This window comes from Neolamprologus brichardi, chromosome 16 (genome assembly GCF_056152115.1).
Source record: "Neolamprologus brichardi isolate AB-2024 chromosome 16, ASM5615211v1, whole genome shotgun sequence".
Taxonomy (NCBI): Eukaryota; Metazoa; Chordata; class Actinopteri; order Cichliformes; family Cichlidae; genus Neolamprologus; species Neolamprologus brichardi.
In genome coordinates this window covers 23,067,529-23,087,276 of record NC_142119.1, presented here as the reverse complement: position 1 = coordinate 23,087,276, position 19,748 = coordinate 23,067,529, and the positions used below count along the sequence as shown (strand labels likewise).

Genomic DNA, 19,748 nt, shown 5'->3' with positions numbered 1-19,748 from the left:
ACTGGCATCCATGCTTGCAAAATCTAAAGAAAACAAAGAACCTCTGTGACATTATGTTTTACCATCCAGCAGCTGGAATGACTCTCCAGGAGTTCAGTGGTCCCCTGGTCCAGACCTGGGAGGAGATCCCCCAGGACACCATCCGTTTTCTCTTTAGGAGCACATCCCGACGCTGTCAGGCATGCACACAATACACATGCAATGAATGTGGGGCCATACAAACTACTGAGTTCCATTTTGTAACATGGACTAGACTACTACATCATTTTTTCACTTTGAATTTTTTGGGTGTGTTTGATTTCTGCTCTCTGTAGATTGATCATTTTCATTCCCATCAGATGATGTGGCATCATTTTGTTCCTAACACATTACCCAGTCAATATTGTTTTTTCTCCCCATTAAGATCTGATCTGTTTTCTGTGTGTTCCTTTAATTTTGTTTTTCTTTGATGAATAAATTTGGCTCATCAGGGGTGGCACCACTTACCAGACATTTTTAGTTTTTTTTCAGATAGAAAATTCACGTGAGTCTTTAGTGTATATCTAATTGAAGATCAGAGATTCACCAAACAATTGCACATCATTTTGATTACCAGCCTTAACTATATAAATACATATAAAATAAGCTATTCTGACAGCTGAATGGTCTTCTATGTGTGATCCTCTAAAGACCAAAATTAGCAGCTTCACACTGAAGCAACTTAGGACTGGTTACTGGTTACCAAGGAGATGGCTATAATTGGTTCTTTAATGATTTTTCCTATTTTTCTTCATAGTGGAAATGTAATTGGTATAAAATGAGCATTTTACTTTATAATTAAATTCTGTTTTGTTCTCAGCATGTTTCTGTTGAAGACTTTCAAGTTTCACTGTTCAATTATTGACAAACTTGGCAGCAGAAGGAAATGACAAACGATCTGGAAGAGACAGTAAGACCCCTGAGGGGTTTATTGTTCAGCCGCTGCTTCTCTTTATAAGGGTAAATCTGACTTCATGTGGAGGCACGTACTGTAGTAACTCAAAAAATTTAAGGAAAACAAAACAAAAGCAAAACACCGGAGCTGTCTTGACAATAAGCATCATGTAGTGTTTCACAGTGACAGCTCTTCTGCTCGACACAACTGCATTCAATCCAAAACACTGATAAAGTCAGTGTAAAGTTTGGACAAAACTGAAAGTAAGTTCGTGTGGCTTGTGTTATTATTATAGTTTTTTAGGAATTGCAGGAATACAAGATACGAAGAGCAAACCTAATTTTAGACCAAAGCATTGATTCTCCTTTCTACTGCCTTGCTGTCGCAGCTGAATCAAGGCAAAGGTCTAATGCTGCCAGAGTCTGACATGCTTCAGAGGTATCTGCAGCAGAAGAGTGCAGAGATCAATGTCCTGCTCCAGAACATCCAGTCCCTCATCACCTATCAAAAGCCTGTCAGTCCACAGAAGGTCAAGCCCCAGCAAAGCTTCATCTCTCAGATGGAAAGACGGCAGCTGCCAGTGAAACAGCAACGGTCTGCCAAGAAGACCCCCTAAAGCCGATGATGTCCTTGAATGGCAGTTTCTCATTTGTTTGAAGTGACTAAAACTGCAGTGTGCTCCGAATTTGAATTCAGTGACAAAGCTTTATAAAACGAGCCGAAGATCATCAACTTTTTTTTTTTTTTTTTTTTTTAAATCAGAATGTCCTTAAATATAATAACTGTACACATAATTTTACACGGGACAAAGCAACGCAAAAGTTACATGTATAATGTCCTGTTACTTTTGTTACTTTGCAGGAAACATACCCACAAGTCATGTACTGGGCACAGCTCCCAACAGTCTATTATTGTGATAGAGTAGAAGTACATTTGTTTTAATAAACTTAGTTATAAAAGGAAAAAGTATAAAACATAACATTCCATTGTCTTTACACACTTGCAATAGAAATAAGAAAACAATTTGTAAGGACGTGAAAAAACAGCTGCTTGGATTTTGCGTTGATTAGAGGGGAAAACTTTGTTGGATCTGAGACACACGTACTACAGGTCATCATATTTCTGTTAACTGTGTTACAAAGACTCTTACAGCTTAAAATAGATGAATAAAACATTTTGCAGCATTTTCTCTTACCCTTCCAAACCACTCAAGGGAGACCTGAATGTGAGCCCCTTTTACTGGCTGTTAGCTACCTGCGCTGATGAGCGACTGCTTAGTGGCTCCATTCGTGCACCTGAAGCGCCGCTGCCTGCACCCCACCATCACAGAGTGTGCAAATTCGATTTGGTGTACAGAGAGATGCAACTGTAATCACAAATCCGCCCTTTTCAAAATGGATTTGTTCTACAACAAAGCGACCTTAAAACCCCCAACACCACATTTAATTTTAGTCAAACAAAATGATCAACTCAGTAACCCACAGGATAATCTCCACTTCCCAGTTTGTGTGTAGACTTCACCTGAACCCCCTTCATACTTGTAGCTACTTGAGTTTCTATAGAAAATTCTTTGGCCCTGTGCTGATTTTTCTTTTTTTTTTTGCTATTGGTTCAGTTCTCCTGGTCCAGCATGCAGCTCAGGTGCAGTCTTCTGGTCATCTCGCCCACTCAACCTCAAAGCTCCTGGTCATGGCCGGCGCTGGAGCAGCCCATCACTATCCAGAGGCAGTTAAATCAGAATCCTTACACCCCACATTACTTATTCACAGACAGCAGCAGGTTAATCTGAAAGAGAGCCGTGAAAAATGATGAGTGCTCACCGTGCCTTAGCTGATATACCTTATTTAATGTTTCTTCACTCAAGTTGCTTTCAGCAGTTTTGGATGCTGCAGCAGTGTTATTAAAACTAAGTCAGATGCCTTTAGGCAGTGCTAATCCCACAGTGCTGTACCTGCTCCATAGATGGACATGCAATGATTTGAAGGTCTTCTCCACTGTATTCCTCCTGAAGCAAAGCGTGCAGTCTTTGGAATACCTGCTGGATGTTATTCTGTGGAAAAAGCCATCCTATTACTGAGTGCTGGAAGGAAATTAAAACCGCATTTCCATCTGGCCTATGTCCCCTCGCTATCTTGTTTCCATGTCAACCGCTGAATTTTGTTTCTCTCTCATTCAGCCTCACCTGGCACCTTGACGAACAGTACACAGGCAGCACAAAGATTTCTCTATTAGAGTTCAATCTCACTGACAATTTATAGCTAAAGGCACAATCTAAAAGGCAAAATTTAAACAAGAGTCATCCCAAAAGTAGATTTCAAACGTGACCGTTTTCTATAGCTCTCGAAAAATAATACATGCAAATACTGTGTTATTTATATTATTAAAAACTGCTGATTGGACCTTGGGGAGCATAATATCCCTTCTTTGTAAAGACAGTCTTAAAGGATTCTTGGATTCCTCGAGCTTTAACAATGGCTTAAAAAGAAAGTGACTCATGTAGTAACATGCTATATCCTTGGTTTGCTGCCACCCACCCGGACAGGCTTGAAAAGGATGAACTCTGTGTCTCTATTGGCCAAGTACAAGGACATGCTCTGTAAAGTGCTTGGCAGCTTGCTCTTCATCACGCGGTAGGTAGCCATCACTATATCGTTGATCTTTGCTGAAAAGAGAGAAAGAAAAAAAACACTGACATGCCCTCTAGCATTTACTATACAGGTTTTGATGAATTACAGTACGATGCTTATGGCATTTCCTGAGACAAATCTTACCTGGCTGTGCCCAAGGTTGCTGAGACAGACTGTACGTGGGACCACCTTGGATAGCCATAGTTTTAAGAGCTGCAACCTGAAAGCAGATGCAGCCAAGGCAAAACATGAACATTTGAAAAGGCTTAAATTGTGTCATTTATGGTAAGAAAACAAGCACAAGAAGGTCTGCTGCCATTAAAACTAATTCAATCAGAGCGGTATTTACATAAATAATAGCACAAAACAGAGTCCGGTAGGTAGAAAGAAGGCATAGGCAGTGTGTTACCTGGTAGAATTATTGCATTGAAAGAACACAAAGCACGAGAACACATATACACACACACTGAATTAGATTTTCTCGATGAAGAAAAAAAACCAAACTGCCATTTTATCTTCGCTTGTCAGTTAAGTACCGAGACCTTCAGTGATCACTGAATAAGCAAATGATGTTTGTAAAAGGTAAAAGCTGAAAAAAATGAAGGTCAGGATGAGCCTTCGCTGCCTGAGGCTAACTCTGCCTTCGCTCTAACAGTTACCTTGGTGAGAAACTCCTCAAGGTTCCCCACAAAGATCTGAGTCTGCTGCTGAATAAACTGCTCACAGCTGAACTTCAGGTGTCGGTCCACATCCTTCTTAGAGTCAATGTAGTGCTCCTTTATCTCTGGTGTTCCCTGGGGGCCACAGAGAAAAAGGCTTTAGGACTATCAAGTGGCATTTCCCTCAGGCAGGGTGCTATCAAAGTACATAAAGTGTATGGTATATTTAGTCAAAAAAGGTGAAGAAAAAAAAACACTACCTCCAACAGGAATTCAAGTATGGCGTTGTGACTGTTAAGTCGGAAGAATTTGGGAACAGCCTTAGGGTTCAGGATTTTGAAGGCAGCATCTTAACCAAAAAAAGAAAAAAGAAAAAATAGAAGAGATGCTAAATCTGTGCTGGTGTAGAATTAGATTGCCCTCTAGTGGCCACATGTAATACTTTACTGACTATAAGGAGGGTGATGGGGGAGCAAATCTGCCCTGTGTGCCACTGGTTAATGTACATTATAGTGTTGGATTACAATTTCCACATTAATTGTTGCCACCGGTGCATGTGATAGGCACAAGTTGCTTAATGAGCATGAAAATGTAATGAGTGGCTTTATGGAGCTGAACGTCAATGTTCCCTCCACCTTTAATTATCTTACCTCGCGTTTTTTTCAGGTCCAGTGAGATTTCCTTGATGGCAAAATCGGTGTGAAATGGGGCAATCTGTTCACGCATTATCAGCAGGTGCTTGATCAGGAAAAGTTGCCCATCTATTTGTGTCTACAGAACGTAAAAGGCACACGGTAAAATCTACACTGCAGGCAGCCAAGAACAAAAGGACATCTGATGACTATCCAAACTACAGAGAACATAAAAAGCATGGGCTCAGTGACGATAAGGGAATATGCCTAATTAATAACTGCTGATTAACCATAGCCAGAAAGGGACATATTACTGTGAGGGGGGGGGAAAGGCATCTGAAATCATTTATTGCTCAACTAGCAACTAAAACATTGGAAAAAGACATCAACAAGGGGTGGGAATGTGTCCTCTGAGACTGATGCTGCTGCTTTAATTTAAAGCGTTAGGTTGAAATGGGCCAGTTAGCACAGATATTGACAGCAAATTTGAAGGTGAGAGAAGCCCATAAATAAGGGATGGTCTGCTGAACACTCTGTGGAGCATAATAAAGTACCGATTAAAATAAACTTTAAATGACATCCCAGCTGCTTTAGTTAAGGATCTTGTAGCCTGAAGGAATTTTTCATTGGTGGGGACCACATCTTATTTACTACATAAAAAGAAAGGCACTTTCCAGACTATTTTTTTTAAATAAAAAATGCAATTTTAAAAGCTCAGAAGAAATACAAAGGCATACTCTACGCTGCATGCCAACCTTGTTTTTAAGGATGATATCAGAAGCTTTAAGCAGGGACTGGATGCAGGCAGATAAGGCTTCTTGAGATAAACCCTGGAAGACTGCTTTCTGGAAAAAGACCAAGAGTTGGAAATGCATGAATAAGAAATTTAAAAGCGTTAAAATAAATGCTGTACATGTTTCTGTACAAAAAAATAACAACTAATAAACACAAAGAACTCACATCAATACATCTGTAGAGCTTGGACAGACAAACCAGTGTTCGTCTGACAGTAGGGTACCACATGCCATGCAGATCTGCAGGAGAGACGGATGTCTGGAGGCGAGATGCTTCTACTTTGCCTATATTCAAAAGAGGAGAAGCCATTGGGCAATAAATGACAGCAACACCAAACACTGTCAGGAAGCTAGTGTCACAATCTGGAAACACAGACCAGCGCTGCTGTTTCTTCTTCCACTAGAATCGTCAAGCTGTACATCAGAAAAAACGGACTCCTGTGACATCTGCTTCATCTGCTCTTCCTTCAAGCTCTGAGCAATTTTCTATTGAAGACACGGAAAGTAAAAGGCGAGAGTTGGTAGGCAGGAACATTTTAAGATTCTGGAAAGTCATGTTCTTCCACTTTTGCTTCAATGGAAGGCCCAAGGGTTTCGAAAAGGCTAAATGAATATAAAATTTTACTTGCAAAACAAGTTTGTATACAAACAGGAAGTCAGATAAACATCTAAAGAAATACTAAGAACATCAGGGTGATCTGATGTTAATGGAGAAAAAAAAAGTGTAGGTGCAAAACATTTAAAAGTCGTTAAATAAAAGTTAGGACTCAAAGGCATATCTAACGGCATTTGAGTATTCACAAGACCAAAGAAATTCCACAGTAATAAATTTGCATAATTCAGCTTAAAACATTCAAATGTATTATGAAGCTGCAGACAGAAAGCGTTAGATGTCTCTTCTACAGAAGAAATCTATGGGTCTTTGAAAGTTTAACATAAAATAAAACTTAAAAAAGTCAAAGAAGCGAGACAAAAAGACTCATAAATATCAGAGGAAATATCAGAGAATGTGTGATTTTGAGAGAGTGTATGTATGCAAGACATTAGAAGATTTTAAGACATTAGTAACAATTCAAAGGCATATTTAACAACACGTTCAGACATTCATGAAACTTAAGTTTTCTAAGGCTTAAATTCACACTTAAAATATCTTTTCATGGACCTGCAGACAGTGCTAATGGTGCGTATGAAAAAACACTTGCGTGGGAGCTTGTGATCACCACTTTTCCTTTCTACTGACATATAATTTAAACTAGTGTATCAACAATAAATAAATAAATAAATAAAATACATACACAGTATATGAAAATACTATTTTTGCAGCACTAATTACATCGAGGTTGCATAGCAGCTAACTGCATAGAAGCTGAAAGTAATACAGCAGTATTTATTTATTTAAAAAAGCATATGTAGAGGGACAAGTATGACACCACAGCACATAACAGAATTTATAAGTTAAAATGACAGTTCTGGTTCTTTGAAAGGACGTTGTATGAGGAACTCATTCACGGCGTATTCCCTACAAAAAAAGGAAGCAAAAGCACTTTACTGCTGTGAAAGACATCAGCAGCAAAATGTGCTTTCGCCAGCTAACCCAAAAATTGTATCAGTTAAAGTGCATGCCGTATTCAGGAATACTTTCACCTCTACACCTCTTTTTGTTAGACAGGCCTTTCCAATCAGCAGCTAAAACAGCTGCCTCAGCTGTGATGTTTTAAAGGGTAACTCCTATGTTCTGCAAGGTGAAATGACTGTTTTTGACTGGTGGTTTTGAGGAGGGCACAGATGGTTAATGACTAATAATGACTTCAGTTCCACCAAACCCTTTTTAAAAATAGACCTTTAATGGAAAATTAAGTGGCAAAAATATCATAAATTACAGGGAAAGATAAGTTTAGCTTTATGCCAAAGGTTAGCACTGTGTTTAAAAAAAAAAAGTCCCCACTCAGCAAGATGTTACCCAGACATCAAAGCACCAACTAGGTGAGCTCCAAAAGATTTAGTCAAAGGTAAACAAACACAAAAGAACCAATTTAACCTCAAGTTATTGTTATTTCTCAAGTATCTTTACTCTTAAGACAAAAAAAGTATAAAGTCCCAAACCAACAGCAGTATATAACATGTTTGGTCACTACAAAAGTAATAAGACATGTCAAAAGTCTTATTTACTCCTACTCGTAATATTTTGAGCAATTGCATCTTTTAACACTCAATCACATACTAGGTGAACTGTTTAGGTCTTAGGGCACAAATTTGGATTGGACCACTGCCTTTGAATAAGAACCAAACCAAATTATCCCTTAAAGCTTGCCTGCAAAACTACATAACAGAGATCTTAAAAAGGAACATATATTTCAGCATAAAAACCTTACCTCCATCATCTCCAGTTTTTCAGGGTAAGCCAGATCCCCTGGAGCTGGTTTGTAGCCTATGATATCGGTCTGGATATAAATGTGAGTCCTATAGACCAGCCTCTCCTGAACGTCCTCCAGCATCTGCTTCACAACGGCATCAAAGGCCCCCAGCTGAGCAGCTGCATGAAAGCACGCAGGTCAGTTTACAGTTCAACCACTACTTTGCTGTGAAAAGATTCAACAAATACAAGTCCCTTTAGGGCCTGAACTATAACCTGAATATTATGTAAAAAGATTTAAAATGTGTTGGTCTCACACAAAGGGAAATCAGTTGTTCTTTGCCCTATAAGCTTCAAATAAATCCTATCTTTTCTTGCAGCTCCTTCATGGGATGATAAACTTATTGGAGCGATAGCTGATTATTGCTCTGAAATGTATTTGCTATGATTCATTAATCCATTCGAGAAAGTGTGCTGTGTCTCCGTTCGCCTACACATCCATGTGCAGTGCCTCGATAGCGCAACAAATACAATCCAGCTCTGTGGGGAACAATACATCTCATTTAATAAAAGTAGCTAATTTGTAATTTTAAAATAATTTACCGTTTTTAACAATGGATGTTTTCATTAAAGGGGATCTTTAATACTTTTAATTATTGTCTGTAAGATAGATACACAGTATGCAGCTGGAATGACGCAGACGCTCATGTTAAAACGTCAAATAGTTTTAATATTTCAAATTAACACTATAAAAAGGATTTATTTGACACTTCTCACTGGGCTGACGGATACACAAAAAAACCCTGAAACAAAATGGAAAGGTCCGGTGAAACCCAATGACGATCTAAGAAAGTGAATTGTAGATTTATACGAGTTGGGAAGTTTCAAACTTCAACTTCACACCTCAAATCAAAAGCTAGATGACTGAAGCTTGGACAAAGTTGGGTGTTCCAACAGGACAATGATCCCAAACACACATCAAAACTGGATTCAGAATGGATAGAGCAGCCTAGACTTGAGCTTCTGGATTGGCCATCCAAAAGCCCTGAATTCAACCCTATTGAAAACTTGCTGACTAAGTTTAAAAGCTGGGTCGGTGTCAGGAAACTAAACAATATCAATCAACTCTACAAATCCAGCCAGAATTATCCCAGAATTTTGCAGACCTGGGAGTTTATCAAACTCACCACAAAATGAAGAAAATCAGGTCTGTTTCTACTCTACCTAGGAGTGGGTGTCTGGCAAAAATCAAGCCAAGCGCACAATGTGAAAAAGGACCCAAGGACCCTCACTCACAGCTCGCTTTGTCTCTGATCACATGTCCACAAGAAGAAAAGCAGTAAATGAAAATGACGGTAATGGAAGAACACTACAAAAAAATACCACTGCTCTCAAGAGTTTTTAAAAAAAGAGACATGTCTCAAGTTTGCCTCGGTGCTGCACAACATTTCTGCTGTGTTAGAACAGAAAAAAGGCACTCCGCACCAATATCAAAACCCCATCCCAACTGTGGTGTGTGATTGAACAGGAGCCAAGAGGCTTTGCAATTATTTGAAAGAAATTTTAAATTTTATGGGAGAATTTCAGCCAAGCAGTACATGAACTCTAGCTTAAGAAGCATTGGGTGATGCAACAAAAACATCGATCCACAAGATACAAGTCTATCAATCAACAACACAGAACAGAGGCTGAAAAAGAGTCCTGACAATAACTCAACTGACATGTTGTGATATGAGATGTGGCACTGAAGAAGACCGTTTAATCAGAACATCTCAGAAATATTGATGAGCTGGCAGAATTTATTTTTTAACTTCTCTTCATGACTGTGCAAGTCAAATAATCGCCTACAGAAAAAAGAAAAAGGAACCAAGTTCCAACATACCATTATTTTGAACATGATCTTCCAGCATCTCATTCTTGAGGATGCTACAGAGCTCAGACAGGGTTTCCAGGTGGATGATGTGAATTATCAGAGGCCGGAGGACATCATACAGGGACAAACACAGCTTCTCCAGCAGCTCACTGTCAGATATTAAAAACTGTTTCATTGCATTATAAGAAACATATACGATACTTTCTGTCTAAGCTTCCATTGGCAGAATCAAAGACTTAAGTAATGGCATTTGGATATTTAAATATGCAAAAAAAGCCCTTAAACTACAATACAAACTGTCATAACACTGCACATAATAAGCAAAACTTGAAATGCCTATTGTTCTGTTTAAAATGCCACACCTTAAACAAGCACACATTTCCTGCATGAGCTACTAAACACTAATGTGAATACCGCTCACTCTAGTTTAGGTGTAGGTTTGGAGAAGAACTCATTGTACAGCTGGTGTTCATCCTGACACACGTGAACCATAAAGGCACAGCCACTGCGAACCTGTACAAATACACATAATGATCACATGCTGTATTGCCTGCAAATACTTTGGCTTCACCTCAAACAAGCAAACACACATAAATGATACAGCCACCTATTACAGCAGTCATTAACAAGATGCATAACCTGAGCAGATGGTGCGGCTGTTATGACGTTCTGTTGCATGAAATGCTTTAATTATAGCATCCCCAACTAGCCAATTAGAGAACTGTTTCAAATGCCATGATAGTGTCAAAATACTGAGCCTTTGCAGGCTTCAAAACTGGATTGGTTTTGTTGGAAGTATGAAATTGGAGATGACTAAAAGAAAAAAGTTTTACTTTTATTGTGCCATTTTTGGGTCTATTAAAATTTCAAACACAAAGCGTAATAATCAGCACTGTTATGGATGACTAGGAATACACTGACAACACCTAGTCTCCAAAGCAATCCACTTCTGAATAAAACAGGAGAAATCTCTAGACCCCTGCTGTTCACAATTTCAAGTTAAGGTCATTTATAATGTGCACAGCTTTGTGCTTCAACACAGTGCAGAAAATATCCCAGAGGGCCCCAAGCTGTCCATTCTTAGCAAACTCAAATGTCACCTTACTATATCTAAAGAGCCATTTCAGCCTTTAAGTAGACTTACCAAAGCACAGTGGTCTTTGCTGTTCTGGCTGGTCAAGTCAGTAATGGTGGATGTAATGCAGGGACTTAAGAGCTGCTCTCTTTGATCAAGATAACACTGATGAACTTCATCAAGAAGCTGATGGTATCTGTTTGCATAAATATAAATATAGAAGACTTCATTTAGCACATTAACTATAAAAAAAATATACATTTATAAAAGGTTAATGCTACCGCTGTCACTGCTGCTTTTTCTAAAGAAATACTCACTCTGGAATCTTCTCTGCTCGCTGCTCTATCTGTTCAATCAATGACTGAAGAGGGGAAAAAAGAAAATTTGATTTTTACTGTAGAAAATTATGATCTGCATAAATAGCAGGCGACAGAACGTTAAACTCACCCGAACTTTGGGTGAAGCTGCTCTGAACTTTACATAGTAAAGGGTAAAGGCGTTGTCTGCATTAGTTAAACCCATTGGATCCTGTGGGAGTCAAAAAGAAATCAAAATTAAACTCCACTAAACGCATACAGTGTGTGTACCAGTGGTCAATGGCACTAAAGAAAAACAGAATGCTTACTTACCCTTTTTGTTAACTGGCTTGTGAGGTTTTGCATAGTGTTTACAATGTGAATCTTCATGAAGTGCATAGCTTTAGAGAGACATTGTTTAAATTTGGCCAAATAAACAGGATAGTCCTTGAAACTTGGCTGGAATGAAAAGAGATAAGTAAGTGTTAAACATCATTCATTCTGGAGTTATCACAGGTTATCATTTTGGTCTGCGTTTCCCTGATCCCCACCCCCTTGTCTACATCCCTGATTACTCACCGGTGCCTGATTACTCACTGTAAATGTACACTGAGCATATGAGGTGTGATTAAAGTGTTCTGAGAGCACCTCCATAATAATCAAAAGATTTGACACGCTCAAGGTCACCTTGCTGGTCATGTCCATGGTGCTATTTCTAGACTGTAAATCCTGTTCTGACCACATGCACTGTGCACTCTGCAATTTCACTTTGGACCTCAAACTCACACAGAGAGGAAGCACAAATTCCTGTTTCACCATGATTTCATCTGGAGGCTCATCAAGACATCTGGATCTCTGGGTATGAGCAAGCATTTTTTTAAGTTGATGACTCCTGAGTTTCCAAGCCTGAAGGCAGCTTATTGCTCAACATAAATTGTATCAATGCTGAGTTCTACTGTAACATCCTGAGGTGTCTGACGGAGAACATTTTGAGGAAACAATCTAAAGTATTGTGCACGGCGGGATGGCTCACAGTGCACTTTTTTGGAGGTATACCAAAACAATTTTCCCTCACCATCAGAACCACTCATGAGATTTGTCTCCCAGCAACAATGTCTGCAGTTTTGACACGCTGGTAGAGATCCAGGTCACAAGTGCAAGGGACAATAACAAGACTTTCACTAAAAGTTGTAAAAAATACCATCTGCACTAAAAATGCTTTAGAGGTGTAAAAGAATATGACCTTTAACACAATATAGGGCATGTTTTTGATTTTAATGGATCTTTTTACAGAACCTTTCCATCACACGCTGTAAATGTGCATTCACTACATAAAAGAAAATTTGCTTCCAACAAAAATGTTGGATGATTACTCTATTCCTGATATTCCTACAAAAAGGTAAAAACAAGATCTTCAAAGGCAAAACTGACAGCACAAGGTACTTACATGTGATGAAACATATTCAATGCAGTCATCCAACTTAGACAGCATTGGTATAAAACCTTCACTATTTACAGACAAGGTTGGTGAGTTCAGTTTCTGCAAAGGCAAAGACATTTGATTTTAATTAATTAATACTTTTATATAATTAAAAAAATGTTTTTGGTAAACACTGCTATGTGTGTTATTCATAATTTCAGATCAGTAAAAATTTAATCTATATCTAGAAAAAAAACAAGAAACTACAGATTTTACTTCGTCTTATTTTTCAAGATGTAAAAATTGAGAATAATTTCTTATTTAAAATTACAGCAACTAAGTGCGAAAACAAAATCTATATCTAATAACCAATTAAACATATTTCAGTGCATAGTTTTAGTCATTTAACAATTACACAAACAAACGAACAAACAGACAGACACAGCCTACCGTGTTTATGTTTTCTAACTCATTAAAATATGACAGCTTTTGCTGTATGCTTTCTGCCAGGTCAACAAGTTCTGCCTGCAAACAGAGAGAAAACAAAACACCATTGTTAAAACAAGCAAAAATAGATAATAAAAAAAACATGCTATAAGACTTTAATTTCAGTTCAGCTTCTAACAACAGTCCAGTCTCTACAAGCCTGAGCACAAATCTCCAACACTTGTGGGGGGGAAAAAAAAAGGAAAAAGCAAAAAGCTTGAGTTTATAACACATTTATAAGATATTTAACAGCAGACTCAACAATGTACTAATTTATTCCTCAGAGAATGGCGAAACAATTATTACCATCCCTGGTTTGGTATAGTCCATAATTTCATTTTCTTCTTTGTAGACCTTGACAATGATACATCCACCACCTCAAGAGTGTTCTTGACTTGGTTAGATATTTTGAAGTAGTTTTTATTAATCATGGAAATAATTCTGTCATCACGCACTTAGTTCTCTGTGGTCTTTCAGGCTCTTTGGCATAGCTGAGCTGGCCAGTGCATTCATTATCTTTAAGAATGCACCAGTTTGCTGACTTGACCACTTCTAAAGATTATGTTATTTTTCTGGAAGGTTCATTTGTTTTGTTTTTTATCCTAACGATGATCTCCCTCACTTGAATCATCATCTCGCTGACATCCTCATATTCCTTTGAAAAGCTTTTAATTACAAATTTAAAACAGTTTTTTTTATCTTCTTCATTTGTCATGAAATAACGAGGGAACAGGCTTCATCTTGCCATGAAATTACTTCTCAGGCAGTTGTCCAATTAATGTTGAAAACTGGGGACTTCATATAAATTTGACTTGAATTCATAAACAGTTAATACAATTTTATTGTAAAACAACTTGAATTAAAGCAGGAAATCTGTATTTCAAGCACATATTGATCAACTTAAAATAAGAATAATCTTTACAAAATGACACCAAAAATAACTTTATTTAATAATTATATATGCTTTATATTGCATTAAAGTACATGCCAGGGATCTGCTGATTTTAATAAAGGAAAGTGCTCACAGTCTGATGTGCCCGTGCACATCTCACCTGCTCTTTAAGAAGCTGTTCACAGGCCTCATGTAGGGCGCCGGTCTTATTGGACACAAACAGGTACTGTTTCTGAAGGGAATCCAAGTGCTCAAGAGCTGTGTTGACATCTTTTAGTATAACATCACAGTGTTCCTGGTAGCAGTTTAGATCATCTCTGGTTTTCCTAAGTGGAAAGCAGACATTATCTTTTGCTTCCTTTCATTCAACTTTGACAGCATAGTGCACTGAAGCTAAATATTGGCTTCATGCTTTAGAAAATTTGACAACAGCAACAGTAAGGTGACACTTGCTGGTTGCACTTTTTTGGCTGAGTGAAACTAACACAGCGGCGCATGCCTGATGGTATGTGAAAGCAGCGCACACTGTGAGCTGTCATTTCTTACTTCATTCAACTTTGCTGCAATTAAGAGATCTGAAAACTGAGTGAGTAGTGTATGATGGTGCATTTTATAAAGCACAGAGGTGGGAGAGAATGGTGATGCAGTGTTTAGCACTGTCACACCTCTGTCTGCGTGGGTTCTCTCTGGATATTCCAGCTTCCTCCCGCATGGCGTTAGACCAGTGATTCTAAACTGACAGTAGATGTGAATGTGAGCTTAAATAGCTGTCTGTCTCTGTGTGTTACACCTGATTAATGACCTATCCACAGTGTACCCTGCCTCTAACAGTAGGATGGATCGACTCCAGCCCCCCACGACCCTCAACTGGATAAGCAGACGAAGGATGGATGCATCACAGAGCATCATGTTTGATTCTGATTTATTCTTTCAAAAACATGTAATTCAACCTTGTCTTCCTCTAAACAAACACCCAGTCAACGCACACACAGCCTGGAAAACCTCTAGCTATTGTCTGCTGGCCTTCGCAAAGTTAGTGGATATCCGGGTCAAACCTTCCTGTTCAGTCTGCCAGTCATTGTTTAAAAATGCCAATGAGTTCTTTTATAAAAAGTGATTTTAAAAAACAAAACTGTTGGAATATATCCGATGGTTAGAAATCTCGTTTCAGCAAATCGATCCTTCTTTTGCTGCCCTCACCAACTATTAAGCTGCATGCAAATGTCTTCTCAAACATGACTGGTGAACATAAGTCTGACTGTCTGACCGAACAGAAAGCTTGAACCTTGCAAATAGAATTATGCACGTTTAATAACGCCTTTAAATCAAAGCTGATGTGTTTCTCTGATTCAGAATGCACACATCTGTTACACTGTTCAACAAGCACTTTCACCAACACCTTTACAGATTTCACTTGCTGGTTCATGTATATGTTCTTTTTTTTAAGTTATTATTTTCCAAGTAGTCAACAACTAGAATGACTGGATAGAAAACTGAACAGATGCTCGGTGACGAGTTCAAAAAGAAAAATGACACCAAATGAATCTGCAGCTTTGGAAGCACTGGTGCACATTGTCCAGAATTGTCGCAGAGCAGAGAATAACGCTGAGCTTATGGCCAACATGCTGAATGGGTGCCAGAATTTCACTGAAGATGCACGTTTTACATTTTCATCTCTAATTTTTTCCACCAAATTTAGGTGATGTCAGCGATGAGCAAGCAAAAAGAATTCATCGTGATATAAAAGTGATGGAAAACAGATATTAGGGAAGATTCAATCCAAGCATGATGGGTGACTACAGTTGGTTCTTGCAACAAGAGACAGATACCCAATTAAAGCACAAATGACAAATGCCTCAAAGTTCATTTTATTTTGAGTTAAACTGACAGAAATATGCTGTAATGTATCTCTCGTCTTTTGGTTTGTTTATAGAATAAGCACACTGAGACAATTTTAGTAGAAAAATGTTAATATTTGGTTTAAAAAGACTAATTAAAAGGTTTTGTGCTGATATACTGAAATTTAAATGCATCAAAATGTCAGTTGTGTGCATCTCAAAAACCTGGAATGCACAAACTTCAATTGGATTGCATGTCTAAAATTGTGATTTTAGACATGCAATGATGATCATTTAGATGAAGAGCTGGTTTGAAAACAAAAAAAATGCCTGGTGTTCTGGAGCAGAGCAATACCAAATATTAAAATTTATGAAAAACACATGGCAGTGAAGCATATGCGAACCTCAGTGAGAAGCAAGACTTTTTATTTGTACTGTACACTTGAGACTAATACATAGCTTGATTCATGACCTATTAAGGCCTATCTTTTTGGAAAACTGATCAGGAATAAATTAGACAACTGGTAAAGGATCCAGCCAATAACTTGTATATAATCTTATCAATATCCAGCCCTACACACCGCATGACACGACAGAGGAGTTTAAGATTTACATACCTGTATTTTGCATTCTCGTCCTGGTCCATGTTTGCCTGCAGCTTGGCAAACCAGGCAAAAAACTACAAAAAAGGAGGAATTATATTACATCCATGCATCTTATTAAGGTATAGTAAATCTGACTGCGTGCATAACTGCTTAAAGCTGACTGGGTCAGACACCTGTTGTGCAGTTTCTATTCTATTGTTTTCCATGTTGAGCATCTGAAATCCTTTGAGCAGGATGTCTTCTGTTGAATCGGGAACCGTCGCAGTGAAAGGGGACTGCAAGGATCTAGACGACAGGCTACACAAGTCTTCAATGGGTAGCTGCAAAACAAAACAAGGCTCCTTATTTCTAAGCTCCTTGATTTCGAGCTAACTACCTGGACATGTTGACGAGGTGGTGAAGCACAAATACATACATGCCAGATAAATTAACTTGTAACGTAATGAAAGGGGGGATTAAGGTCATACAGTGGCAGCCTCGACTTTTATTTGACATCACTTGCGTTTAGAAAGTAAGTTAGCAGCACTGCTAGCTAGCTAGCAGAGTCCAGAGCTCCAGCTCACCTCAGAGGGCACAGAGAGCTTTTCGGCCGCGGCTCGGATCTCCAGGACGGAGTCCATCTGTTTCTCCGTGAGGGGAGCCGTGGCATCGGTACGGCGGTCCCATAGCGACAGTTTCTCCCGGGTTTCCTTATCTGTTAAGTCCAAGAGGGACTGATCTGTGGACGCCATCGTTAGATTAGACAGCACCAACGTCAGCAGCAACGCGCTGGTACTTCCTGTTCCGGGAGTGTGGGCGGGGCTTGGTAAAGAGGTCGATCCAGTCGGTGATCCCACTGCGATGGTGAGTTTCGCTCCGTGTCTTAAAAAATACTCACACTTTTGCAAATATATTTTAAAAGCATGAAACGGATAATATACAGAACTTCTATGTCTTCAATTTTTTTTAATTACAAAATGACATTTTGTCAGTATTAAAAAAAACGAGTTATTAAGCAAAATGGAACAAAGGAAGATATTATCATGAGTTTCCGCCCACAGTCCAAAGACATTCTCCTGAACTGGTTTAGATGTGGATTTGACAGGGAATTTGAGGTTTTCTGTCTGTAATTGTTTCTGATAAACTACCCAGGATGCACCCCTGCTGCCAGGTGGGGATAAGCTGCTCCAGACCTCCACCTCCACATCCTTGAATTGTATAAGGGAAAGTAAATGGATGGATGGATGGATGGATGGATGGAGGGAGGGATAGAAGTTATAACTACTCATGTTCAAGGACGTGGCTAAAGTTTTGGGCCTCCTGTGTCACCTCTCCAAAGCTGTGTTGTCATAACATTGCAACACCATCATCTGTTTTTAAGGAAAAACAGTATTGCGCTCCTCAGTGAGTTATCGTAATACAGCTATATAACGATATGCAACTGAATAATAAATGAATATGAGCTGAAGGCTCTTTAATTACAGATGCAAAGTTAAGATTTAAAAAACTGACTCATATATGTACTTCACAGTGACTTGGTCCACTGCCTAACATTACTTTTTTACCTTGCACAGGTTAACATAAAACAAAGGAATAATGGAAGATCTGTCTTTAATTCTACCACTCAGCAGAACAATAGACATTAATGGTTGCAACCAGACTGCAATTTGTGAGCTCCATTACCTTGGGGCTCAGTGTTTAATGTTTTGTTTCAGTTCCATGGTCAAGGGTCACCCACATCCAATGCACATTTATTAAGGCAACAACTAAAGTTTTTCTAATGTGCTGAATTTTCAATTTGTCTTTTAGTGATGTGGTTTGATATTTATTTCTCATATAATGTTCTGTTTTCTCATGCCCCCTGCCAGCTGATTGTTGGTCCCCCAGTGCCACCTCATTTCAAAAAATCTTGGGAACACTCCTGTTTGTGTATTTTATTGCATTTTGTTTCTCTGGGAAAAGTGTGTGTATATGTGTACTGGTCATAACAGAACCACTTGAAAGTAACTGTTCGTGCATAGCTGGTTTTGATCGTTAAATAAATAAATATATAAATGTTAGATGCCTAACCAGAAATTTCAGCTATCATCCAGCTTATGGTGAAGGCACATTGTAGGTTTTACTAAACAAACACCACAAAACAAACAGATCAACGTGGCAGATGGAATTTGTGGGTGGGACAAAAAATGGCACCCAGCAACAGGTTAATCTATCACAGAAAAAAAATAAAAATAAATAAATAAATCCAGCAGGTGGAGCCCTGGGAAACATTTTTAATAGACAAAAATTCAGGCTCGGGGATATTTTCACTCCATTAACTCTTCTATGTCTGCGTCCATTTATTCATGCAGAAGTAAAAGTGCAAAAAACAATAATGTGTCTACTTGTGTTTTTTATGCTACAGCGTTTCTTTACTAAAGTTGGTGTATATAAGCTTAGCATGTTGTACTATTTTTTTTTAATCAGTAGAAAAAACTGTCCTTAAGTTAAATCTTACTAGTTAACAGGAAGGAACTATAATGCCACTGTTTATTTTACAGCTGACAAATCTACTGACAAATTTCAATAATTAATTTTAATTTAACGATTTATTTTTTAATTGAGGAGATGAAGTGACAGCTGGCAATGTGTAGCATTTAGTATACTTCTGGTTGACTAGATCCTCTTCACAAATAGCTTCAAGTATTTCTTCCCACTCAAAAATGAACACATCACAAAATCAAGCTCTGGTGACATTACATGGAGGAGGTAGTGCTCACTTATTACGGCTTTGTCTGCAGGGTGTCTCATGGGGAGGTCACAGAGAGTTCAGATCTTCTTCTTTTTTTTTTTTTGCTCTTGTCTACTTTGTTGAAAGGAGACGCTGCAGAATTCAAGCCACGCTACTCCAATACAAAACGAAATGTCAGAGCAAATCTTGTCAAAAATCGTGTTGTGGCTCAATGCAGGTCAAAGTCAGTTCTGCAAAGCAACGTTGACACTTTTCTTTATGATGGCTGTGTTATTTTTTCATTAAAAAAAAGTATTCCAATGTTAAAATAAAACTCAAAAATAAATGATGGTGCATTGTGTTAAGTTACAATGTACTGTCACTGATGATTAAATGAGGTAGAAAAGCAGATATATTATAGGAGGCACACATTTTACAAAATTGTAAAGAATGGTGCGTTTATATACATATATACATATATGTGTGTGTGTGTGTGTGTGTGTGGGGGGGGTTATCAATCTGTCAGAAAGAGACAGAAAAGTCAATGCACAGATTTTTAAAAAATTAATTGTTCTTTTCTTCAAAATTTCTATAGA

The 19,748-nt window shown here is 38.3% G+C and overlaps 1 protein-coding gene across 1 annotated transcript; it reads right to left on the bottom strand.

Moving 5' to 3' along the window:
• Positions 1–743: 743 nt before the first annotated feature.
• Positions 744–17,228, bottom strand: cog3 (component of oligomeric golgi complex 3). The gene is made up of 23 exons (XM_006788400.3): positions 17,027–17,228; positions 16,637–16,783; positions 16,476–16,537; positions 14,181–14,346; positions 13,093–13,167; positions 12,670–12,762; positions 11,556–11,681; positions 11,374–11,454; positions 11,244–11,287; positions 10,996–11,122; positions 10,273–10,364; positions 9,861–10,000; positions 7,998–8,158; positions 6,003–6,111; positions 5,792–5,910; positions 5,587–5,676; positions 4,850–4,970; positions 4,460–4,548; positions 4,200–4,334; positions 3,685–3,760; positions 3,448–3,575; positions 2,865–2,963; positions 744–2,698 (listed from the first exon to the last, which is right to left on the bottom strand). Exons 1-23 carry the CDS (start codon positions 17,192–17,194, stop codon positions 2,669–2,671), a joined length of 2,478 nt encoding a protein of 825 aa, XP_006788463.2. The 5' UTR covers positions 17,195–17,228; the 3' UTR covers positions 744–2,668.
• Positions 17,229–19,748: the final 2,520 nt, after the last annotated feature.

Bases quoted from the DNA above. Each gene is read 5' to 3' on its own strand.
- cog3 (XM_006788400.3), bottom strand. From the start codon at position 17,194: ATGGCGTCCACAGATCAGTCCCTCTTGGACTTAACAGATAAGGAAACC. The intron at 12,763-13,092 runs GTAGGCTGTGTC...TTGCCTTTGCAG, and splicing joins AGTTAGAAAACATAAACACG to AAACTGAACTCACCAACCTT. The intron at 11,682-12,669 runs GTAAGTACCTTG...TTTTCATTCCAG, and splicing joins TTGAATATGTTTCATCACAT to CCAAGTTTCAAGGACTATCC.